Source organism: Armigeres subalbatus, chromosome 3, assembly GCF_024139115.2.
Source record: "Armigeres subalbatus isolate Guangzhou_Male chromosome 3, GZ_Asu_2, whole genome shotgun sequence".
Classification (NCBI taxonomy): Eukaryota; Metazoa; Arthropoda; class Insecta; order Diptera; family Culicidae; genus Armigeres; species Armigeres subalbatus.
Window position 1 is genome coordinate 176465671 of NC_085141.1, and position 22002 is coordinate 176487672.

A 22002-nucleotide genomic window follows, 5' to 3' on the forward strand; every position below is an offset into this window, starting at 1 on the left:
ATAATAATATGGACATAGGATTTGTAAGACAATCCTTTTGTAGTTTTATACATACTGTATCTAACCATGACTAAAACACTAATAAGACTAAGTTATATAAGACCTTTATGTTGAAACATAACAGACAACCGACAACAACATAGTGGCAATAACCGATCTAAAATATAGAAGACAAGTTGTGTTTTTTATTAATTAACTAACAGACCCGACGAACTTCGTTTCGCCTAAAATTAATTTATTCTCTGAGTTCTCGAGTTATGCAGAAATTTCTGTTTCATTTGTATGGGAGCCCCCCCTTTCCAAAGGAGGGAGGGGTCTCGAACCATCTTAAGATCCTTCCCCGACCCCAAAAACCTCTGCATACAAATTTTCACGCTGATCGTTTCTGTAGTTTCGGAGTCTATAAGGTTCAGACAGACAGAAATTCATTTTTATGTATATAGATTATTATTATAATTTTCATTTTCATTAATTAATTAGTTCTCAACGTACTAAAAAAACTCAAAGGTGCAGCCCAATCGGGTTGTACGCAAAGGTGACGTAGGACAACGTAGCTATTCGAAATTGATAGTATTTGCCATAATAGTGTGTGTCGTTTTATTAACATTGAGCAAACTGCTCGGAGGCCAACTGAATCAAGAGGTCGAATAGTTGTTCCCAGTTGGATGGGAGTCTCTAACCGTGTAATTAACATGTCTTATTGTCCGCTGAAGCCACTCGACTGGCTTTCAGTCGGGGACATCACAATCCTTACTTTGTAACGAACGCTTACATCGCGGGTGAAAACCAAACGTTGCATATAAATCTATTTGCGTTTGGTTTCACGCCACTTCTGATTCTGATTATTTCTCCTTTATTTCGGCCATTTTTGAGGATGGTGTCCTCCAAAAAGGTCTTTATGCTTACAAAAGAAGGTTGATCCGACAATCCGATATGAACTTTCTTTAAAGAGCAAAACTCAGTCGTAGCTAGGGAATTTGATAGCGCGCCGGAGGGAGATGATGCAATTAATTTGAACGGGTGGAATCACTAACAGCAACCAAGCTACCACGCTAAACCCGATGCCGCCGAAACAATCAATTTTCGCAATTAACTCTTTCGTTCCATAAAATGCTGGTCCTGAGAAGAACCAATTTTCTTTTCCCAATGCGTCTTTCCAATAACTAACTTCATCCATACGCTTGACATCACCTTGTGTTGAAATTGTCCGACCGCCGACCGCCTACGTGCTGTTGTGTCCGCTCTGCTCGGAGAATGACAAATTCTAAGAATCTTATGAAATTTTCTCGCTAGATTCTGAATTTGGTTATGAGCTGTTGGTTATCTAAGATGCGTATTGTTGCGAAGAGTAACAACAGAAATTTGACTCAAGACGAAATTTCTTCATATTACCAAACATTATCTTTCGGCATCTGTCTGTCCGAGCGACGTTCACCGATGGTAGATAGTTTCCACAGAGGTGGCGTCTTCATTGATTTTATACAAAAGAATGATGATCCGACTATCCGAAATAAACTTTCTTTAAAGTACAAAACTCAATCGTAAATAGCGAATTTGATAGCGCGTCGGAGGGAGATGATGCAGTAAATTTGAATGGATGCAATCACTAACAGCAACCAAGGTACCACGCCAAACCCGATGCCACCGAAACAGTCCATTTTCGCAATTAACTCTTTCCGTAAAATGTTGGTCCTGAGAAGAACCAATTTTCTTTTCCCAATGCGCCTTCTGTCCAATAACTAACTGCATCCAATCGCTTGTCGACACCTTGCGTTGCAACTGTCCGACCGCCACTTGATGGTTTTTCGCTGAGCCTCCAAAGGTTGAAATAAATTTGCAGCATTGCCACACTGCCACCCACTTCGTGCTGCTGTGTCTGCTCCGTTGCATCGAATGTTGAACCGCCTTCTGTGGAATAGTGGAATCCAGATCAAAATGGCTCGCGCGCGCCGAACAGCAACTTTCTTGTATTTAATTAATTAAACCCGTAAGCCCCGCCCCTTTATGAGCTTATATGATGTAAATATAATGTGCACTCATAACGATTAATGAAGGGGCGGGGCTAATGGAATTACTTCATTAGATATAAGAAAGTTGCTTTTCGGCGCGCGCGAGCCATTTCGATCGGGTTTCCACAGACAACGGACCGTTCGGAGAATGATGAACTCTAAGAATCAAATGAAACTTTCTCGCAAGATTCTGAATTTGGTTATGAGATGTTGTTTATCTAAGATGCGTATTGTTGCGAGGAATGACAACAGAAATTTGACTCAAGACGAAGTTTCTTCATATTACAAAACATTATCTTTTGGCATCTGTCTGTCCAAGCGACGTTTACTAATGGGTGGTTGTTGTAGGTAGATAGTTTTCACAAAGGTGGCGTCTTCATTGATTTTATACAAAAGCCACCATTTTATACATTAGAAGGATCCAACTAACCGAAATAAATTTTCTTCAAAGAGCAAAACTCAATCGTAAATAGCAAATTTGATAGCGCGTCGGAGGGAGATGATGCAGTAAATTTGAATGGATGGAATCACTAGCAGCAACCAAGGTACCACGCCAAACCCGATGCCACCGAAACAGTCCATTTTCGCAATTAACTCTTTCTTTCCATAAAATATTGGTCCTGAGAAGAACCAATTTTCTTTTCCCAAATGCGCCTTCTGTCCAATAACTAACTGCATCCAATCGCTTGTTGACACCTTCTGTCCTACCGCCACTTGATGGTTTTTCGCTGAGCCTCCAAAGGTTGAAATAAATTTGCAGCATTGCCACACTGCCACCCACTTCGTGCTGCTGTGTCCGCTCCGCTGCATCGAATGTTTAACCGCCTTCTGTGGAATCCAGATCAAAATGACTCGCGCGCGCCGAACAGCAGCTTTCTTGTATTTAATTAATTAAACCCGTAAGCCCCGCCCCTTTGTGAGCTGATATAGTGTAAATATAATGTGCACTCATAACGATTAATGAAGGGGCGGGGCTAATGGGATTACTTCATTAGATATAAGAAAGCTGCTTTTCTTGCGCGAGCCAGTTCGATTGGGTTTCCACAGACAACGGACCGTTCGTAGAATTATGAATTCTAAGAATCCAATGAAACTTTCTCGAAAGATTCTGAATTTGGTTATGAGATGTTGTTTATCTAAGATGCGTATTGTTGCGAGGAATGACAACAGAAATTCGACTCAAGACAAAGTTTCTTCATATTACCAAACATTATCTCTTGGCATCTGTCTATTCAAGCGACGTTCACTTATGGGTAGTTGCTGTAGGTAGATAGTTTTCACAAAGGTGGCGACTTTATTGATTCTATACAAAAGAAAATTGATCCGACTATCCGAAATAAACTTTCTTCAAAGTTCAAAACTCAATCGTAAATAGCGAATTTGATAGCGCGTCGGAGGGAGATGAAAGATGATGTAGTGATTTTTATTGGATGGGATCACTAACAGCAACCAAACTACCACGCCAAACCCGATGCCACCGAAACAGTCCATTTTCGCAATTAACTCTTCCTTTTCGTAAAATGTTGGTCCTGAGAAGAACCGATTTTCTTTTCCCAATTCCCATTCCAATCACTAACTGCATCCAATCGCTTGTGTAAATTTGCAGCATTGCCACACTGCCACCCACTTCGTGCTGCTGTGGCCGCTTCGCTGCATCCGATGTCGAACCGCCTTCTGTGGAATCTCGATCAAAATCGCTCGCGCGCGCCGTACAGCAGCTTTCTTGTATTTAATTAATTAAACCCGTAAGCCCCGCCCCTTTGTGAGCTGATATAGTGTAAATATAATGTGCACTCATAACGATTAATGAAGGGGCGGGGCTAATGATTACTTCATTAGATATAAGAAAGCTGCTTTCACGCGCGAGCCAGTTCGATTGGGTTTCCACAGACAACGGACCGTTCGGAGAATTACGAATTCTAAGAATCTAATGAAACTTTCTCGAAAGATTCTGAATTTGGTTATGAGATGTTGTTTATCTAAGATGCGTATTGTTGCGTGGAATGGCAACAGAAATTCGACTCAAGACAAAGTTTCTTCATATTACCAAACATTATCTCTTGGCATCTGTCTATTCAAGCGACGTTCACTTATGGGTAGTTGCTGTAGGTAGATAGTTTTCACAAAGGTGGCGACTTTATTGATTCTATACAAAAGAAAGTTGATCCGACTATCCGAAATAAACTTTCTTCAAAGTTCAAAACTCAATCGTAAATAGCGAATTTGATAGCGCGTCGGAGGGAGATGATGTAGTGAATTTTAATGGATGGGATCACTAACAGCAACCAAACTACCACGCCAAACCCGATGCCACAGAAACAGTCCATTTTCGCAATTAACTCTTTCTTTTTATAAAATGTTGGTCCTGAGAAGAACCAATTTTCTATGCCCAATGTTCCTTTCCAACTAACTGACACCACAATTTGTAATAAATTTTGATAATTTGGTGCGGGATCGCCACAGTGCTATTTTTATGGTCAACCTTTTCTTCATATGAAATTCTGGTTCGTTGAGGTTGAATGATCTGCAGCAACACATCGAGCACCACCACCAATGCGATGGATTTTCTTTGAAAATGTTATTAGCGCCTCCATGATGCTGTGTCCGCTCCGCTACAATCGCTTTGATGCGTCTGCTGTGCGTGAAATCTTGTTCAAACTGAGGATTAGATCCAAACCCGCAAGCCATTGATTTTGATGTCTGTGCTAGTGATGCATGTACGTGATTGATTAGTTTACATATTTCTCAACTTTTTATCAATTATCGATAATAAATAGTTGAAAATTAGTAACAAAATAGCGTTGACTCATGCTTGATCGAATGGTCCAAAAAATTGAAAATCCATCGAGAAACGGCTGAGATATTAAAGTTTAAAGTCTATCATATTTTCGTGACGGTCCCCGATTTTTGCAATCGTAAAGTGTACCCCAATATAGAAAACACAGACGTAGTCCTACGTCAAAACTCTCAGCTCACCATGTCGAAAATCGGAATCAACGGATTCGGCCGTATCGGTCGTCTGGTTCTGCGTGCCGCCGTCGACAAGGGCGCCCAGGTCGTCGCCGTCAACGATCCCTTCATCGGCGTCGACTACATGGTGTACCTGTTCAAGTACGATACGACCCACGGTCGCTTCAAGGGAGAGGTCTCCGCCCAGGATGGCTTCCTGGTCGTGAATGGTCAGAAGACCCAGGTCTTCCAGGAACGTGACCCCAAGGCCATCCCGTGGGGTAAGGCCGGAGCCGAATACATCGTCGAGTCGACGGGTGTGTTCACCACCATCGACAAGGCCCCCACTGTGCACGCCACCACCGCCACCCAGAAGACCATCTGGAAAGCTGTGCGTGATGGCCGTGGTGCTGGGCAGAACATCATCCCAGCTTCTACCGGTGCTGCCAAGGCTGTCGGTAAGGTCATTCCAGCTCTGAACGGAAAGCTGACAGGTTTGGCTTTCCGTGTCCCAACCCCCAACGTCTCCGTCGTCGATTTGACCTGCCGTCTGTCCAAGCCCGCTAGCTACGACCAGATCAAGCAGAAGGTCAAGGAAGCCGCTGAAGGTCCACTGAAGGGAATCTTGGACTACACCGAAGAGGAGGTTGTCTCCACTGACTTCGTTGGTGACACCCACTCCTCCATCTTTGACGCTAAGGCCGGAATTCAGTTGAGCAACACTTTCGTCAAGCTTATCTCCTGGTACGACAACGAATTCGACTACTAAAACCGTGTCGTCGATCTGATCAAGTATATGCAGATCAAGAACTAAAATATTTAAACCGTACTCCACCCAAACCAATTCTCAGGGCTTGATGCCACTGATCTGCTAAACATAAACGTTGCGTATCATACACACCGTACACACACAGTAAAACCCAACACCTCAAGTAAAGTACTAAGAAATCCTCCTGTACAAACATGTTTAGCTAGGGAGGAACCATCATAACTACACACTATTCTGTTTAGTTGATAAGATTAATGATACACCCAACTGGCGGATGTTAGATTTTCTAACAATTCTGTATAAGAATCTACCAAAACCTGCATAAGAACTGGGCATATGCGACATTGTTAGATTTTTATACAAGTACTGTATAAGAATCTAACAATTTTGTAAGCTTTTCTAACAATATTTGTTTGAGAGTTTACGTTTTGACGTAGAACTACGTCTGTCTTTTCAATATTGGGGTACACTTTACGATTGCACAAAATCGAAAAACGTCACGAAAATATGATAGACTTTGATCGTTAATATCTCAGCCGTTTCTCGATGGATTTTTAACGTTTTTGGACCATTCAATCAAGGAAGAGTCAACGCTTCATACCCGATGTACACTGATGTCGTTTTTTATGCGGTTATTTTTAAACAAATCGCTTTTATGCGATTTTTTCACACGAATTTTGGGAGTTCCGTGGTTTATTAAGATTTATTATGCGATTTAACCATTTTTTATGTTTTTAATTCACGCGGCCCATATCCTCCGCGTAAGAACCGACTCCTGTGTGTTACAATATTTATTTAAGATAATATTTACTATTTTACTGTTTAGCAATCGGTTTCGGTGAATTAGTTAATCTTGTAAGTGCAGCGCAAGCTTCTTCTTTTATAGCACTACATTACAGCTGGAACTTGGCCTGCTTTTCAACTAATAATCTATTAGAATTTTTTAGTTATTAATTGAAAGCTTTCTATGTCCACCATTGAAATATAGTATGCATCTTGTGTGGCAAATACAATGGATACACTATGCCAAGAATCTTCCTCACCCGAAAACATCCTAGATTGGATCGAGAATCGATATCGCCATCTCCAGATTCTACGTCTTTGTTCGCAAGGCTAACTGGAGACCTCAAACCGGCATAGATGTCAAATAATGCAGCTTACAGGGTTTTTAGCTAGTGCAGTCCGTTTCTACTAACTTACACGCGCATTTTCTCTCGAAAGCTTGGGCGTTTGACGGCAGCTTCCGGCTTACGTCTATTGATGCCATTAGAGGGGCTCGTATTAATCTTCTTCGCTGATGCAGTGGATGCATTCTGGGAAACATTCTTCAGCTCGTTTATGCTAATTCCTAGGTGTCTGCCGGAGTAAACGCAAAGCCCGACGCAACTCACGTGAAGGAATAATAATTCTTATGAATAATCTGTCAAATTTCTTTGACGCGTCTACTCTGTCTTCTTCCAAAGGGTGACCATCAAACGCCGTTGGCAGTTCAGCTTTCACGATGAGCTTTTCTGTAATGAGCCACGGGGTGTTTTGACAGACTTAGTGGCGGGTGCTTAGTCTATAGACTTATAAGTATCTGCTCAAGTTTGCGTCGGTTACGATTGCAACAGTACACTATAAGCCAGGGTTGTGCAGAATCATTCTCATACGAGAATTATTGGAATTATCATTTGATAACTTCTCAGGTGTGAAACGTAGGCGAGTTGTTATCGGCGATAACTTTCCATATTTTGGAATCGATTCATTTTAATGTAAACTTAACTAACAACAATTTGTGTTTTTGTGTTATGTAGGCAAATAAGTTCAAAAGTAGCATATACCAATGTTTCGAATCGAAGTTTTTATCAATCGATAATTTGGATATGTGATACGCTTGAGAGTGTTTCTCATCCTCGATTATTTGAAAATTTTATTTTTATCATCCTTTTCAAATGTGGTTTTAAAAATTATATACATCATCAAGGTTCGTAATGCTCACTCAATCTCAGGAGCACAGGATAAACAACGAAAACAGATTCACCCTGGGCTTGAAAAATGCTTGCTTTGGTCTCATCGAACGGAAGAGTCGAAAACCTGTACATTACACATAGCTACGTAGTTCAACGTCACCTTTGCGTATAACCCGATTGGGCTGGACCTTGGAGTTTTTTGTATAAGAATCTAACAATTTCGCATATGCCCAATTCTTATTCAGGTTTTGTTAGATTCTTATACAGAATTTTTAGAAAATCTAACAACCGCCGGTTGGGTGTAATGATAATAATAAATTTAATTGTTAAAATATAGAAAAAAAAAATGCTGAAAATTAATTATACCTGTTGTGTATTGTCAAGACATTGATATCAAAACAAAATACAAACAATCGCTTAAGATTATAGAGAGAGACAGACAATGATCTACGTTATTATACAACTCACAATTATAGAAATGACTCAATAAATAATCAACGCCTAATGTACGTACAAACAATACTGACATATTCAAATTTACATTTTGACTAGACTTTGTCCTGGGGCCCTCCTTAGCCGTGCGGTAAGACGCGCGGTTACAAAGCAAGACCATGCTGAGGATGGCTGGGTTCGATTCCCGGTGCCAGTCTAGACAATTTTCGGATTGGAAATTGTCTCGACTTCCCTGGGCATAAATGTATCATCGTGTTAGCCTCATGATATACGAATGCAAAAATGGTAACTTGGCTTAGAAACCTCGCAGTTAATAACTGTGGAAGTGCTTAATGAACACTAAGCTGCGAGGCGGCTCTGTCCCAGTGTGGGGATGTAATGCCAATAAGAAGAAGAAGAAGAAGAAGACTTTGTCCTATGCGACTGACTTGACTGACCAAACCACATTCCTGAAAGTTTTCAAGAGGATTATGTTAGCTGATTCCCACAGCCCGGTGTTCATTTGGTCAAAGTAGACTGGTTCTTCCGGCATTATCACTTGTCAACTTTCAAAAATCTACCCCGATCATAGCAATCCTAAGGGGCAAAAATCAGAAGGGTTATGTACAAGACACAACCGCCCAACGTAAACTACGTAAGACAGTTTGTTCATTGAGGATTGTAGTGCCATCATACATGAATATTTTTAGAAAATTCATTTGATTACTTATGTCACTGGTTTCGAACAAAACTAGCGTATCTTAAGATATGAAAATTGTTGGATACGACAATTGTTTAAAAAATTTACTGTGAAAAGCCAAATTTATTCATCAGTGGTAATGATGCCTTTCTTGGATCCGAATTGCCTACATTTGGGTTTTGAAGCATTTGATGAAATATTTCAATAGAAATATTTTCCGTTTGCAACTTTTATTAGGGGAAGAGGCCCCAAAACGCCCCCCCGATGCAAAACGCCTTTTGTGGTTTCCCTCATATTTACCGTCATTAAGATGTCCGTAACAAAACTAGATCTAAAATTATGTAGGATAGGCGAATAAAGTTTCAAAATAGTGCATGGGAAGGTCGGAAAAACCGAAAATTTCCACATTTTGAAGAAACATCTAACATTTTGGCGAGGCAAAACGCCCTAGAGGGAATAACCTACAAAGTACTTGCGTCTCCACGGACTATCCATACTAGAATGCTGATTCGCCGACGCGTGGTACTTTGTTCCCTAGGAGCTGCCAGCTAAAAGGCGTTTTGCCTCATGAGTTTTCCGGCAACAGAATATCACCACTTTTTTGAAATGTGAATATTATCAATATGATTGAGATTTTTGACAATTTTTGAATGGCATCAACTAGCTATCTTGTTTAACTGATGCATAATGTAAAAATATCCATGAATAGCGTTACAAATAAGACAATAGAGCAGTGTTTGCTTAGCTAGCGCATATTGCCCCCCCTTCCCCTATTCAGAAACATTCCAATCATAGGCATATCTTGTTTTTCGTGCATCACTAGAAATCATAAAATGTCAATCATGTACCAAAACCCAATTAATTTGGTGGTGATGCGCGCGAGTAGTAAACGTTGCGGACGGGAAAAGAGGGTGTGTGTTATTACAATCTAACTCCCACTGTCTGGCAGTGTCACAAGTGTTGGTAAAATCTCAAAATCTCACATCTCATCGGCGATTCAAACCATGCGTGAGTCAAATCCCATCAGAATCATGGTCCAGAGATTTGCTCATGATTCGAATCACAATTTGCATCATTGCATGATATTTACGTGTTCTTCATTGTTGAATGCATTGAATTAACTGTTTTCTTCTAAAACAATGGCTAACATACGCCTCGATTGCGTTTTGACGCTTTTTAAAACGAAATCATTTTTCGGTGAGTGAGCGAAGCGATGCGATTCTGGCCGAGAAACTCAAGCGCGATGCTCCCCCTGCAGAATCGCAGGTGAGTTAGCTCGTGCATGAAACCTCGATGATTCAGATTTGAGTATGATTCTACCAACACTGAGTGTCACTATGGATAAAATATTCGTGCAACCATTTTATTAATATCATTGCAAGACTTTTGAATCAGGGATCAAGAAGGTGATAACTCTATTGTAACTCATATAGCCCGTTTCAAGAACGTATGCGTTCCGAAGCTTTTGTCGTGTACAATAAGTACCGCATGATTCATTCCTGTAATAACACTTCCTGAATCAAAGTTAAATCCCTCTGATTCAGGCGCGCATTTAATTGGACAAAATATTATTAGGCCGATATAAATATCTTTTAAAATAAGTCCCCCCCCCCCCCTTCGGATTGTTTTGCTAAAAAAAAAACAATTTGGGGGGGAACAAAAAAAATTCAGGTAAATTTTGAGAATTTGCAAAACATTCTTTAACAAATCCGAGGAGTTTTCATTCAATTTTTTTTAACATTTTTATATTTATTTTTTAGTAGCAGACCCGACGAACTTTATTTTGTCTAAAATTGATTTATTCTCTGATTAGTTCTCGAGTTATGCAGAAATTTTTGGTTCATTTGTATGGGAGCCCCTCTTTCCTCCACACGCCAGATTTGGTTCCATTTGCTTGATCTCGAGTTATGATGAAATTGGTGTTTCATTTGTATAGGAGCCAGGTTTCAAAGAGGAGAGGGGTCTCGAACCATCTTAAGAACCTTCCTCGGCCCCAAAGACCTCTGCATTCAAATTTTCACGCCGCTCGATTCAGTAGAAGAAGAAGAAGATTACCCCCTCCCACTTGACTTTGCAGAGAGTCGGAGGCCAGTAGACCTTGACCTTGCGTAGACCATAATCTTCTATTCTATATAATAAAAATGAGTTGAGATTTCCTTCCTGACGATTTAACTCCCGAACGGCTTGATCGATTTGCAAGATTTTTTCCCTAATCGATTCGTTTTGGGATCCACAAGGTTTGTATATACAAAAAGTTGGTGAATTTAACGGGGAAATGTAAAAAATCATTAGAATACTATTTTGGGTCAGCTGTTGAGGAAAACAAAACAAACGGACGAAAAATGATCAAGAGTGCGGTGCTGCAAATAGTTCATTGTGACATTTTCAACATCCGGACAAAGCTGGATTTGTTTCGCTAGTTTTTAATAAATATGTGTAACGGCCTTCTTTTCTTCTTTCTTTTTCTTTTTATTGGCATTACGTCCCCACACTGGGACAGAGCCGCCTCGCAGCTTAGTGTTCATTAGGCACTTCCACAGTTATTAACTGCGAGGTTTCTAAGCCAGGTTACCATTTTTGCATTCGTATATCATGTGGCTAGCACGATGATACTTTTATGCCCAGGGAAGTCGAGACAATTTCCAATCCGAAAATTGACTAGACCGGCACCGGGAATCGAACTCAGCCACCCTCAGCATGGTCTTGCTTTGTAGCCGTGCGCCTTACCGCACGGCTAAGGAGGGCCCCATGGCTACACGTCGGCCTTATTAGTTTTCAATTTGCAAAAAAATGCTCAACATTTTTCCAAAGTCGTTTTTAAATATAAACATGTTTATGCAATTAAATTGCGATGATTGCATTACTAGCAAGGGCTTTGGCATTGATAACAATTGAACGTCTCATGCCTGCACAAACATGCCCCTATCTGCATCACTTTTTATACACCATGCACTACATTACGCATTTTCGTTACATTTGTTTCGACCGCGGTCACTGGTCCGGCTCCTTTGTTCTACTTTTTGTGCGAAACACCGCACAAAAAGCAAAGTCCAAAAGCCAACCGCACTGAACGGCGACGACCGAAACGTGACTCTTGCGGGCAAGAAAAGAGGGTGCTGCCAAAATGATCCGATACCCTATTTTAACGTCCTAACCCAAAGTTTCAATATAATTGACAAATTGGTAGAGAATTTCCGCGTAGATTGATATATAAATCTCAAAAATCCATCGGAAGATAAAGACGCTATTAAAGTTCAAAATCTTACATGATTTCGTGATGGTCTAGAATTTGGAAATTTTCATTTGTCCCCCTGTATCCGAGTCTTCCCCTTAGACGTAGTTTACGTCAAAAAAGGAAATGTCCAGAAGATCGACGCTACCGGTAATTGTGTGATACGTAGCTGTTGCTCACCCCATCCCAGTTGGCCTGGTTTCTATCTCAGTCGGTGCTGTTAGCATTTTCTATGACGAATAAGACCTAGTCACGCCTGGGATAGAAAGTAAAACCGTAGCTCCCGGTTTTTCAGCTAGCTCCCAGAAGCTTTCAAATCAATCGGAGCACAATTTAATGTTTAATAAGGCTATAATACCCATTGTTCTATGCATTTGCTTGAAAAACTATTGAAAACAATTATTTTTCTTTAAAAAATAGTGAAACAACTATAGCAACAGTGGCGAGTCTTGTAAGAAATCAATTGATAGCATTACGATGGGAACCAACCACCACTAAAGGATCAGTGTACCTCTAAGTGGAGCAAGCAATTTGTGGTAGTTGATGATGTTAAATAGCAACAATCTCATTTTTGTTAGTTGATCTCTTGCCTAAAATATTTTTTTAAGATTACATTTAATTTAATTTAATAAATGATTTAATAATATTAAAATAATTATAAAATATTTTATTAATTATAAAATACCGTGAACCCCCGATAATTTGAACGGTACGGGGTTCATCTTTTAATTTGAACTTCAGATTATTCTTTGAGCATCAGATAAACCGGCTTCTGGCTGCTCTTTTTATTATTTTGGTTTGTTTTTCCGTTTCATCCACTTTTAATTTCTCCAACCCACGTGATTTGTCATGAAATAAAAATCCGTGAAAATTCGGCGAAATTGCTTTCATTGTTTATGTTTTTCTATAAGAGTGAGGAAGAGCTAAATGTAAATTTTGCGTGACTTCCCCAATGAAAATGAAGAACTCAGTACTACCACCTGAAGATAATTAGACGTACAATAATGAGTTTATCTCTTTCTTTCCCCTACAGATGTAATGGAAGACGACGGCACAAACGGAATAGACGATGCCTCATCTACGAGGCGTGGTCGCTTTCGGGTGTCGGCTCCTCCAACGGGCCCTCCCGAAAGTACTGTGGGTCGATTCAGGCTGATCCCACAGACTGGTAAGTAATATTTTATCCTATGTCTGAACACTGTTTCAGTAGTCTTTTGATTTACAGCAAATTATGGTCCGGCATCGCCGTTCCTGCAGCGGGGCCGCTTCTCCGTCATACCGGAAGAGCCACAAAACTCTCCGGGTGCGGGTGGCCCTAGTGTGGTACCGACCATCGTCACAACCGATCGGCAGGATTCGCCCGATTGGGATTTTGATGATGAAAAAGCAGTAAGTGGAATATTTTTTTATTATGTATAAATTCATTAAAGATATGATTGGCTGGTTCAATTTCTGCTACGCAACTACAACTTGTATAGCTTTTGATACTGTTTGATACATACGTGAATAATCTCTCCCGTCAAAAAAATTTATTCGCTCAATCGATTCTTTGGCTTATTTAAGGTCAAATTCCCCTAAGAACCCATAATTTTGGCATCTTTAACTATTTTTTAAATCGAAACCGAAAAAGTGCTGCACGTGTGAACCGGCCTGAAAAATTCACCCGATGTTCGTTTAAAATCGGGCCAGTCTTAAAAAAACAGCACTTTTTCGATTTTTGTTTTAAATTTTTAAAATACTTACAGATGTCAAAAAATATGGGTTCTTTGGGAAAGTTGACCTTAAATAAGCCAAAGAATCGACTGAGACAATAAAACGAGATACATTTTTTGACGGGAAACGGTTTGTGTAATACACACAAACCATAAAAAAAAATAACGATTAAGTCTTATCAGGGCTGAGTCTATGACCTGGGCTCCTGAAGTTAGAGGCACCTAAAATGTTAAAGAGTTGGCAAAAGTCAAATACTTGCTAAGTTCATCCATATTAGATATATGGCAAACTGGCGTGATATCAACATGGATTTCAGGATGAATATACAAATACTTTACGTTATGGCTCACCAAAAAAAATACAGTCGTTCCATGAAACCATGAATATTTTTTTATTGAAAGATGCTATGGGACATCCAAGCGTATAACGCTTGTTCACATCGTTCGCTATAACCAAAACAAACAGCGATATCGCTGCAGGAAAATCTCCACCCACTTCAGCCCTTGTGCTTGCATGCAATAAACCGGCCTCACGAATACCACCCCGATCAGCTGTTGTCCCACCCGGCTGGGACGCTTTTGTTGCACAAAATAACCTCCTCACGTTGGCTTGCTACCAACTTGAGGAAATGGAAAAAAAATCTCCACACGCCAAACTGTCAACGCACGCACACACTTTCCTGTACTGAGTAATTGGCTGACAATCTCTACAAACGGAATGAACATCATTGCTATACAATGATATGTAGGAGAATCCGGGGTTTCTATGTCTCGATCCGTGGAGCAGGCTTGAAGTTTTGCAATATATATTTACTAATTAAGTAGGGTATGTAGACAAATTCAAATCCATTTCCTGTCTGTCGTTTATACAGTCGACTATCGACATTGGCGGTACATAATAGGCAAAAGCAATATGTGGAAATGAAATATGTAAATCAAATGGGGGACCATAATACGTATACAAACAAACTCAACGTTGCGTATTATGGACCCGGGGGTGGCCATAATAGGCTAATTACCTCCATCATTTTAAAATGCTTGCTTTAATAGTAAAAATGAATATTTTTTAGAGTTTTATGTACGAAACAGGTTGCTGTTACCTGTTGCTTTTCATCTGGCAGAACTACAATTTTTCATGAGGCTCGTGGAGTGCCCGAAGTGAATTTCAGTCGTTAAGGAGTCCATTCCCTACTTTAATTGACCTGCACACATTGGCAGACCTTATGCTGCAGATTATTCAACTAAGCACGTTGTTTCCTCGACTTGAATATTAGCAAATACGTTTTTAAAAATAGGATTAAGTCACATAATTAGTCCGCGTAATTAATAAGTTATATTTGGTATCAGAAAAATATATTAAGCTCGTTTAGTGGAATGTATTAAACCGTCTAAGACGAATTAAGTACTGTCCATTTAATTCCACCAGTTAATTTTCGTTATCTTTGCAGATACGTATTTCGACCACAACTGTGTGATCATTTTCAGTGTCTTGTACTTGACTCGACTTGACACTGACTCGACTCAAGTCGAGTCAAGTACAAGACACTGAAGACGACCACACAGTTGTGGTCGAAATACGTATCTGCAAAGATAACGAAAATTAACTGGTGGAATTAAATGGACAGTACTTAATTCGTCTTAGACGGTTTATATTTGGTATGTTAAATAAATAATAAATTGAAAATAAACCTCCTTATTTCGATATATTCTAGTCATATTTTGTTCTGAATTCTTCACTTCCCATGTCGATTTAAATATTTAAATCTCTCAGGCTACTAGATTATCTTTGAGCAACACTAAACACATCAAAAACAAGAAATGACATTTGGTTTGTTGTCGTTTCATATTATTCTGCTAGGGCATATAGTCGGTGCTACTGGCCCTTTCAAACTTGACGCTCAAGCAAAAAAGAGAATAGTATTCTTCTAGGACTCATTTCAATGCTTTATTCCATTCTCCGATATCTCTCTATCTCATCTATACAGTGGCGTAGCCACGGGGGTGGTTTTGGGCATACCCCCCCCCCCCCAAAGACAACATTTTTATAAGAAGTTTTTTTTTCGAAAAAAAAAAATGTTCAGAAACCCCCCCCCCCCATACCAATTTTCTGGCTACGCCACTGCATCTATAACATGAACTAGTTCTCTATGCTCTAGGACGCAGATAGTCTACCATGAGAATTAGAAAATCTGAATTGGAAATAAGTTTTTGCCTTTCAATTATACTAGTATAGTGGCCATTATATAGAAAATGATTCAGTTTTAGATGCTTGAAAAACCCTCAATCTAATGATTTTTGCCTTTCTCGTATACTAAGTAAACGTAAAGTCATATAGTCACTCTCCCAACCCCAAACTTTTGATAGAAGGCTCGGAGATCCATAGTGTTATATACCAATCGACTCAGTTCGACGAATTGAGGTGATGACTGTTATGTGTGTATGTATGTATGTGTGTATGTGTACAAAATTTTGTAGACACACTTTTGGAACTTAGCATTGGCCGAATTACTCGCAACAAGTTCTATTCGACGGGGAATCCTGCCCCATTATTTGCTATTGAAAATTGCCCAGATTAGACTATTGAATCAGAAGTTATGGCCAAAATACTATTTTCTATGCACACGCGCTAAAAAACACTCACTTGTATTTTTTAGTATTTTTTGCACGAGTACGGCATTAACACCGCTAGGTGCTGGTTAATCAGGGTTTTTTTTTTCATACAAATCACTTCTTTTACAATGAGTAATTAAAAACAGGAAGAAAACGTAACTATTTTACAATGAAATCAATCCAACATTTATTTAAGAAATTCTAGAGGTGCATCTATGAAGCACATAGCTCACGAACCCCTGCCCTGTGAATGGTTCATTCATTTTCCCTCACACGACAACGACAAGACAACTGCCGTCTGGTCAGTCAGCTCAGTTTCGTGCCGTCGTCGTAGCTGATTGTTGTTCGATCATCGTCGTCGTTCACGCGCTTACGCGTTTTGGTCGAATTTTCGCGTGTTTTACTTCATTCATGCATTTTTTTTTTCGTGTGTACGATTTCGACTTTCTTCAGGATGCAAATATTTTTTCTTGTCTTGCGTGAACATTCCTCTTCGTCATCATCGCCTTTGATTGCAATATTCTAATCAACAGCTGGCGCTGTTCGACTACAGAGTTCTGCGTTCACGCTTTGTTGCTACGTTGCAAAATCCTGATGATCTGATCAGTGCTCCCTTCAACAAGGCATTGAGATGACAAATGCTTCGCCTTCTAGTGACTGGTGCGAAGTGGTAGTGGTTATCTGTTTGTTAGCATAGCATGTCGCTGCCTATGCGCTAAAGTAAGCTCCGAGCGATTGGAAGGAGTGCTGAGTATGAATACTTATTACATACTTATCAATACGCAGTCAGTGAAGAAAACCCGAGCGTTCATCAGTCGAAAAAGTCAATCATAATTGACCGAATATCACTCATGGTGCAGTGCAGTGCGTGACATACATCGATAGTTGCCTATTCATTGAAAGTAACGAACGTGGTGAAGTGATTGCCGCTAGTAGTTGAGTCTAGCGAAGGTTGGTTATGGGCGAAGCATTGTTGATGCAGCTTATTTACTGTTACAGCTGGGTGATGGGCTAGGGTGGATCTCTGGTTTAATGATTTGATTTAACGCAAAGTAGTGGAAATTTCCAAAAGTTTCATAAAAAAAATTAAATATCTGTAAATGACACCACCGTTTGAGGGGACGAGTCCCATATAAATGAGAATGACCAATTGTTTTTTTTTTGTTTTGCGATGGCCATTTAGATCTTCACAAGTTTACAAACAGTTTCTTTAATTAAGTAGTAAAATCAGTTAATTCCACGAAGAAATCCTTTAAAAAAAATCATCAAAGGATTCATAAGTTGGAATTTTTATCCTTTTGTATTAAATTTTCAATAGTGAATTTGTTTGCCAGTTTTCAAAAGCTTTCTCCACTGAACTCGCAAAATGTGTGTATTGTGTTGTCAATCAATTCTAAGACATAGTTATTACATTTGTAGCGTTAACTAATAATATCTTTGTAAAATAGTTCTTAGTTACTTAGCAACTTAGTAACTTAACCAATTAATAGAAAGAAAAAAAAAACAATTTAAATTGAAAGGATTTACAAAATAATAAACAACTTATTAATCTCTTTTGTTTTAAATTAAGATGCACCTAAAATTTAAAACTCTCGTAAGTCGTCTGAAATCTAACATGGTAACAGTTGACAATAATTGGATATTGCTCAGAATAGAGATCTTTCAAATCGGCTCTTTCCACCATTCGGGGTGCATACCACCCATCGCCTCTAACATTTAAACTCCCACATATTGTGTTGTTATGAGTTTAGTTATCAGACTAAGCCCGGAGTGGCCTGTGCTGCACATAAAAGTCTTCTCCATTCAGCTCGGTCCATGGCTGCGCGTCGCCATCCACGCAGTCTGCGGAAGGTCCGCAAATCATACTCCATCTGATCGATCCACCTTGCCCGCTGTGCGCCTCGCCTTTTTGTACCCGTCGGATCGTTGTCGAGAACCATTTTCACCGGATTACTGTCCGACATTCTGGCTACGTGCCCGGCCCACCGCAGTCTTCCGATTTTCGCGATTCGTGGTTCATTCGCCTCCTTCACGTACCGTCCGCCATCTGTACCCAGGCTTGGCATTTGCTCGCACAATGAGCTCAATGAGCAAAAAAAAGTTCATCAAAAGTGAGCAACAACATATCACGGATATGATCAAAACATACAAAAAAGATGCTCTTCGTTGTGGGAAAAATGAGGAGCGGCTCTCTTTGAGAGAAACCGTTTGTCTCAATGAGCCTCTTTGAGGAGCATCATTTTTGTTGTTCTTTCCAACTGAATGTACAGTTAAATGAAAGCACACTTCTGTCATACCATCGCTACCCGCACAACAGTCTTACACATTCGTACTTTTATGAGAGCAGCATAAGAATAGGGACCGTGTATAGCATCCATGATCGGGTAGAAATGAACACCATTCTATCTTTACATTAATTATTTACTGCTTCTAAGCAACAGGCAGCTTGATGTAGGCAATTTAACATTTATCTGGTTAGCAATTACAATTTGAAGTGCAAAGAGATTATTGACGAAATTATCTTATACTAGACGAACTGTCCGATCTCTCTCGGGTTTTATTTTTGATCTGTCAATCATTTAGTTGATTGAGGCGTCGCACTCTAGATCGATTTCAGTTCCGAGTTTGATGGCTTTCTTCAGAACTTATTAATCCGTTGCATTAAGACAACTTCCCAATTTTCCCCAGCAAATTGATCAACTATTAGTATGTACAAATACAGTTGATCCTAAGACAAATCGATTACTGAGAGAATCTTGTTAATTGGTCCACTCGTTCGTGATTTATATTGCCTCAAAGGAAATGCAAACTCATTTTTGTATATAGAGACTAGTTGAACGTACCCGAGCTTGCTCGGGGTTGTATTATTTTGCATTCCTGTCAATTGTTGTGTTCATTGCAGCGCCGCACTCTGAACGTTTTATGTGCGATCGCATTGGGTTTTCTCCCAACTGGCCCTAATATTGTATTTAGACAGTTTTCCACCAGATTTGCAAACTTTTTGAATACACAGCGGAGCCCAAGCCGAATCGATGGTGAGGAAATCTTGCAAATCGGTCTTATTAAACCGCATGACCCCAGTGTATACCATTTTGACCGATAAATACAAGATTTATTCGACTGCTTCAATTTTGATTAAAATATACTAAGCTCTTTCAAGAGAATGTCTTCAACGTGTAAAAATAAAATGAAGCAGTCCTTAACCCGCATTATGACAGTGATTGAATTGTTTTCTAAACAAACACGATAAATACAATTACCTACTGGCTACCCTTTAGATTAGCCAACTAATTATCATAAATTTATTCGCCACCACCAATTCCGAAAAGAGGCTCAAAGATACTCAATGAGCAACTTTTTCCTCACCTCATTGAGTCAAACCATTTAGTTATCATTGAGAAATGAATATATTTCGGAGCAACCCGAAAAAGAGAGAAACGCAAAAGTACAAAAGAGAAGAGCAAAGATTCGTGTGTCGAGAGCAGTGAGCATTTTTTTTCTTCTCCTGATTTGCTCTGAGGAGCATTCCATCCCTGTCTGTACCCCACCATAGATGGTACGCAGCATTTTCCTTTCGAAAACTCCCAGTGTGCGTTGGTCCTCCACAAGCACCGTCCAGGTCTCGTGTCCTTAGAGAACTACCGGTCTAATAAGCGTTTTGTAGATAGTCAGTTTGGTACGGCGGCGGACTCTATTCGATCGGAGGGTTTTGCGGAGTCCAAAGTACGTACGATTTCCTGCCATGATGCGACTCCGAATTTCTCTGCTGGTATCGCTATCGGCGGTCACCAGTGAGCCCAAGTACACGAATTCTTCTACCACCTCGATTTCGTCACCACCAATACAAACTGGAGGTGAGTGGCTTACGTTGTCCTCTCTTGAGCCTCTTCCTATCATGTACTTCGTCTTCGACGTGTTGATGACTAGTCCAATCCGTTTAGCTTCGCTTTTCAGTCTGATGTAGGCTTCCTCCATCCTCTCAAAGTCACGTGCCATAATATCAATGTCATCGGCGAAACCAAATAGCTGGATGGACTTATTGAAAATCGTACCACTCGTGTCAATCCCTACCCTCCGTATTACTCCCTCCAGAGCGATGCTGAATGGCAGACACGAAAGACCAGCACCTTGCCGTAACCATCTGCGCGTTCCGAAGGGACTCGAGAATGCCCCTAAAACTCGAACTACGCACATCATCTGATCCATTGTCGCCTTGATCAACCGTGTCAGTTTATCCGGAAACCCGTTTTCGTGCATTGGCTGCCATAGCTGGTCCCGATCGATTGTATCATATGCGGCTTTGAAGTCGATAAATAGATGATATGTGAGAACGTTGTGTTCGCAGCATTTCTGCAATACCTGACGTACGGCGAACACCTGATCTGTGGTAGAGCGTTCTTACATAAATCCCGCCTGGTACTGCCCCGCGAACTCTCTTGCAATTGGTGTTAGTCGGCGGCATAGAATTTGGGAGAATACCTTGTAGGCGGCGTTCAGCAATGTGATTGCGCGGTAATTGCTACAATCCAGCTTATCGCCCTTTTTGTAGATGGGACACACGACACCTTCCATCCACTCCTGCGGCAGAACTTCATCCTCCCAAACCTTGGTAATTACCCAGTGCAGCGCTCTAGCCAGTGCCTCACCACCGTGTTTAAACAGCTCTCCTGGTAGTTAGTCAACTCCAGGACCTTTGTTGTTTTTCAGTCGGCCGATCTCCTCCTGAATTTCCTGGAGATTCGGAGCCGGAAGTCGCTTGTCTTGCGCGCGTGCTCCTAGGTTGTAGCCGCCCAATGTTGAACCGCGGCGGACGACTCCGACACGTGTTATACACCGGCGAGAGTTTTGAGCGCAGACATGCTGCAACGAGGTAGTGGTCGGATTCAATATTCGCACTGTGGTAAGTACGAAACGGCCTTTTATCCTCAGCTTGCACATCCTTGCGTTGATTGGCTGCTACCCAATCACGCGTTGGTGCATCTTGCCCGCGCATCTATGAAGCCGGTTCCCAGCTCGTTGGTGGTGCCATAGCTTTGATAGCAGCTCGATGCCCGTTTTTCCACACTTTCTGTCCAGTCCAGCAGATTTCCTGCAGCGCCACGACATCGAAGTTGCGGGGATGTTATTCATCGTAGATTATCCTATCGCAACATGCGAAACTTAGCGACTTGCAGTTCCATGTTCCAAACTTCCAATCGTGATGCTTCGTTCGTCGCCTAAGTAGTTGCCGATTGTATCTAGTCGTATTATCCCTTAATTAATAGTTTTAAAGGCGGCTTATTGGTCCTGCGCAAACCGCCTGTCTCGTCGGAGGGCCGTCGTGTCAGGTCTGTTTACCACCACCTAACACAAGGACTTGGGCTTGTGCGCTTTGAGCGGCACACGGTCGCTTTAGCGAAGCCTTCTTTCGGATACATGCAACTTTTCATAGAAGCTAATCAGAGCCCACTGTAGTTCACATTTCAAAAATGGTCGAAAACTCCAACTCTCATATGTCTATTAGTATCATTTTGATAATCCTGGCAAAATTTGGCCATTTAGGGGTGCTGCGAATTCTATTTATGTTTATATGGAAATTTGTATGGGAAAAACTTTAAATTTATTCAAATCCCCCTACAACTCTTAAATCGCGATGAA

At 40.6% G+C, this 22002-nt stretch overlaps 2 protein-coding genes across 3 annotated transcripts in view; both read left to right on the forward strand.

The window, feature by feature from the left end:
• Positions 1-4975: 4975 nt before the first annotated feature.
• LOC134225084 (glyceraldehyde-3-phosphate dehydrogenase-like) lies at positions 4976-5947 on the forward strand. Its single transcript, XM_062704872.1, has one exon. The coding sequence runs from the start codon at positions 4987-4989 to the stop codon at positions 5725-5727; it is 741 nt and encodes a 246-aa protein (XP_062560856.1). The 5' UTR covers positions 4976-4986; the 3' UTR covers positions 5728-5947.
• Positions 5948-16711: 10764 nt separating this feature from the next.
• The window catches only part of LOC134225082 (uncharacterized), a 273215-nt gene continuing 267924 nt past the window's right edge, over positions 16712-22002 (forward strand). For both annotated transcript variants that reach the window (XM_062704868.1, XM_062704869.1), the window contains exon 1: positions 16712-17116. The gene's annotated coding sequence lies outside the window, so the exon portion shown is untranslated. The remainder of the gene's footprint in view (positions 17117-22002) is intronic.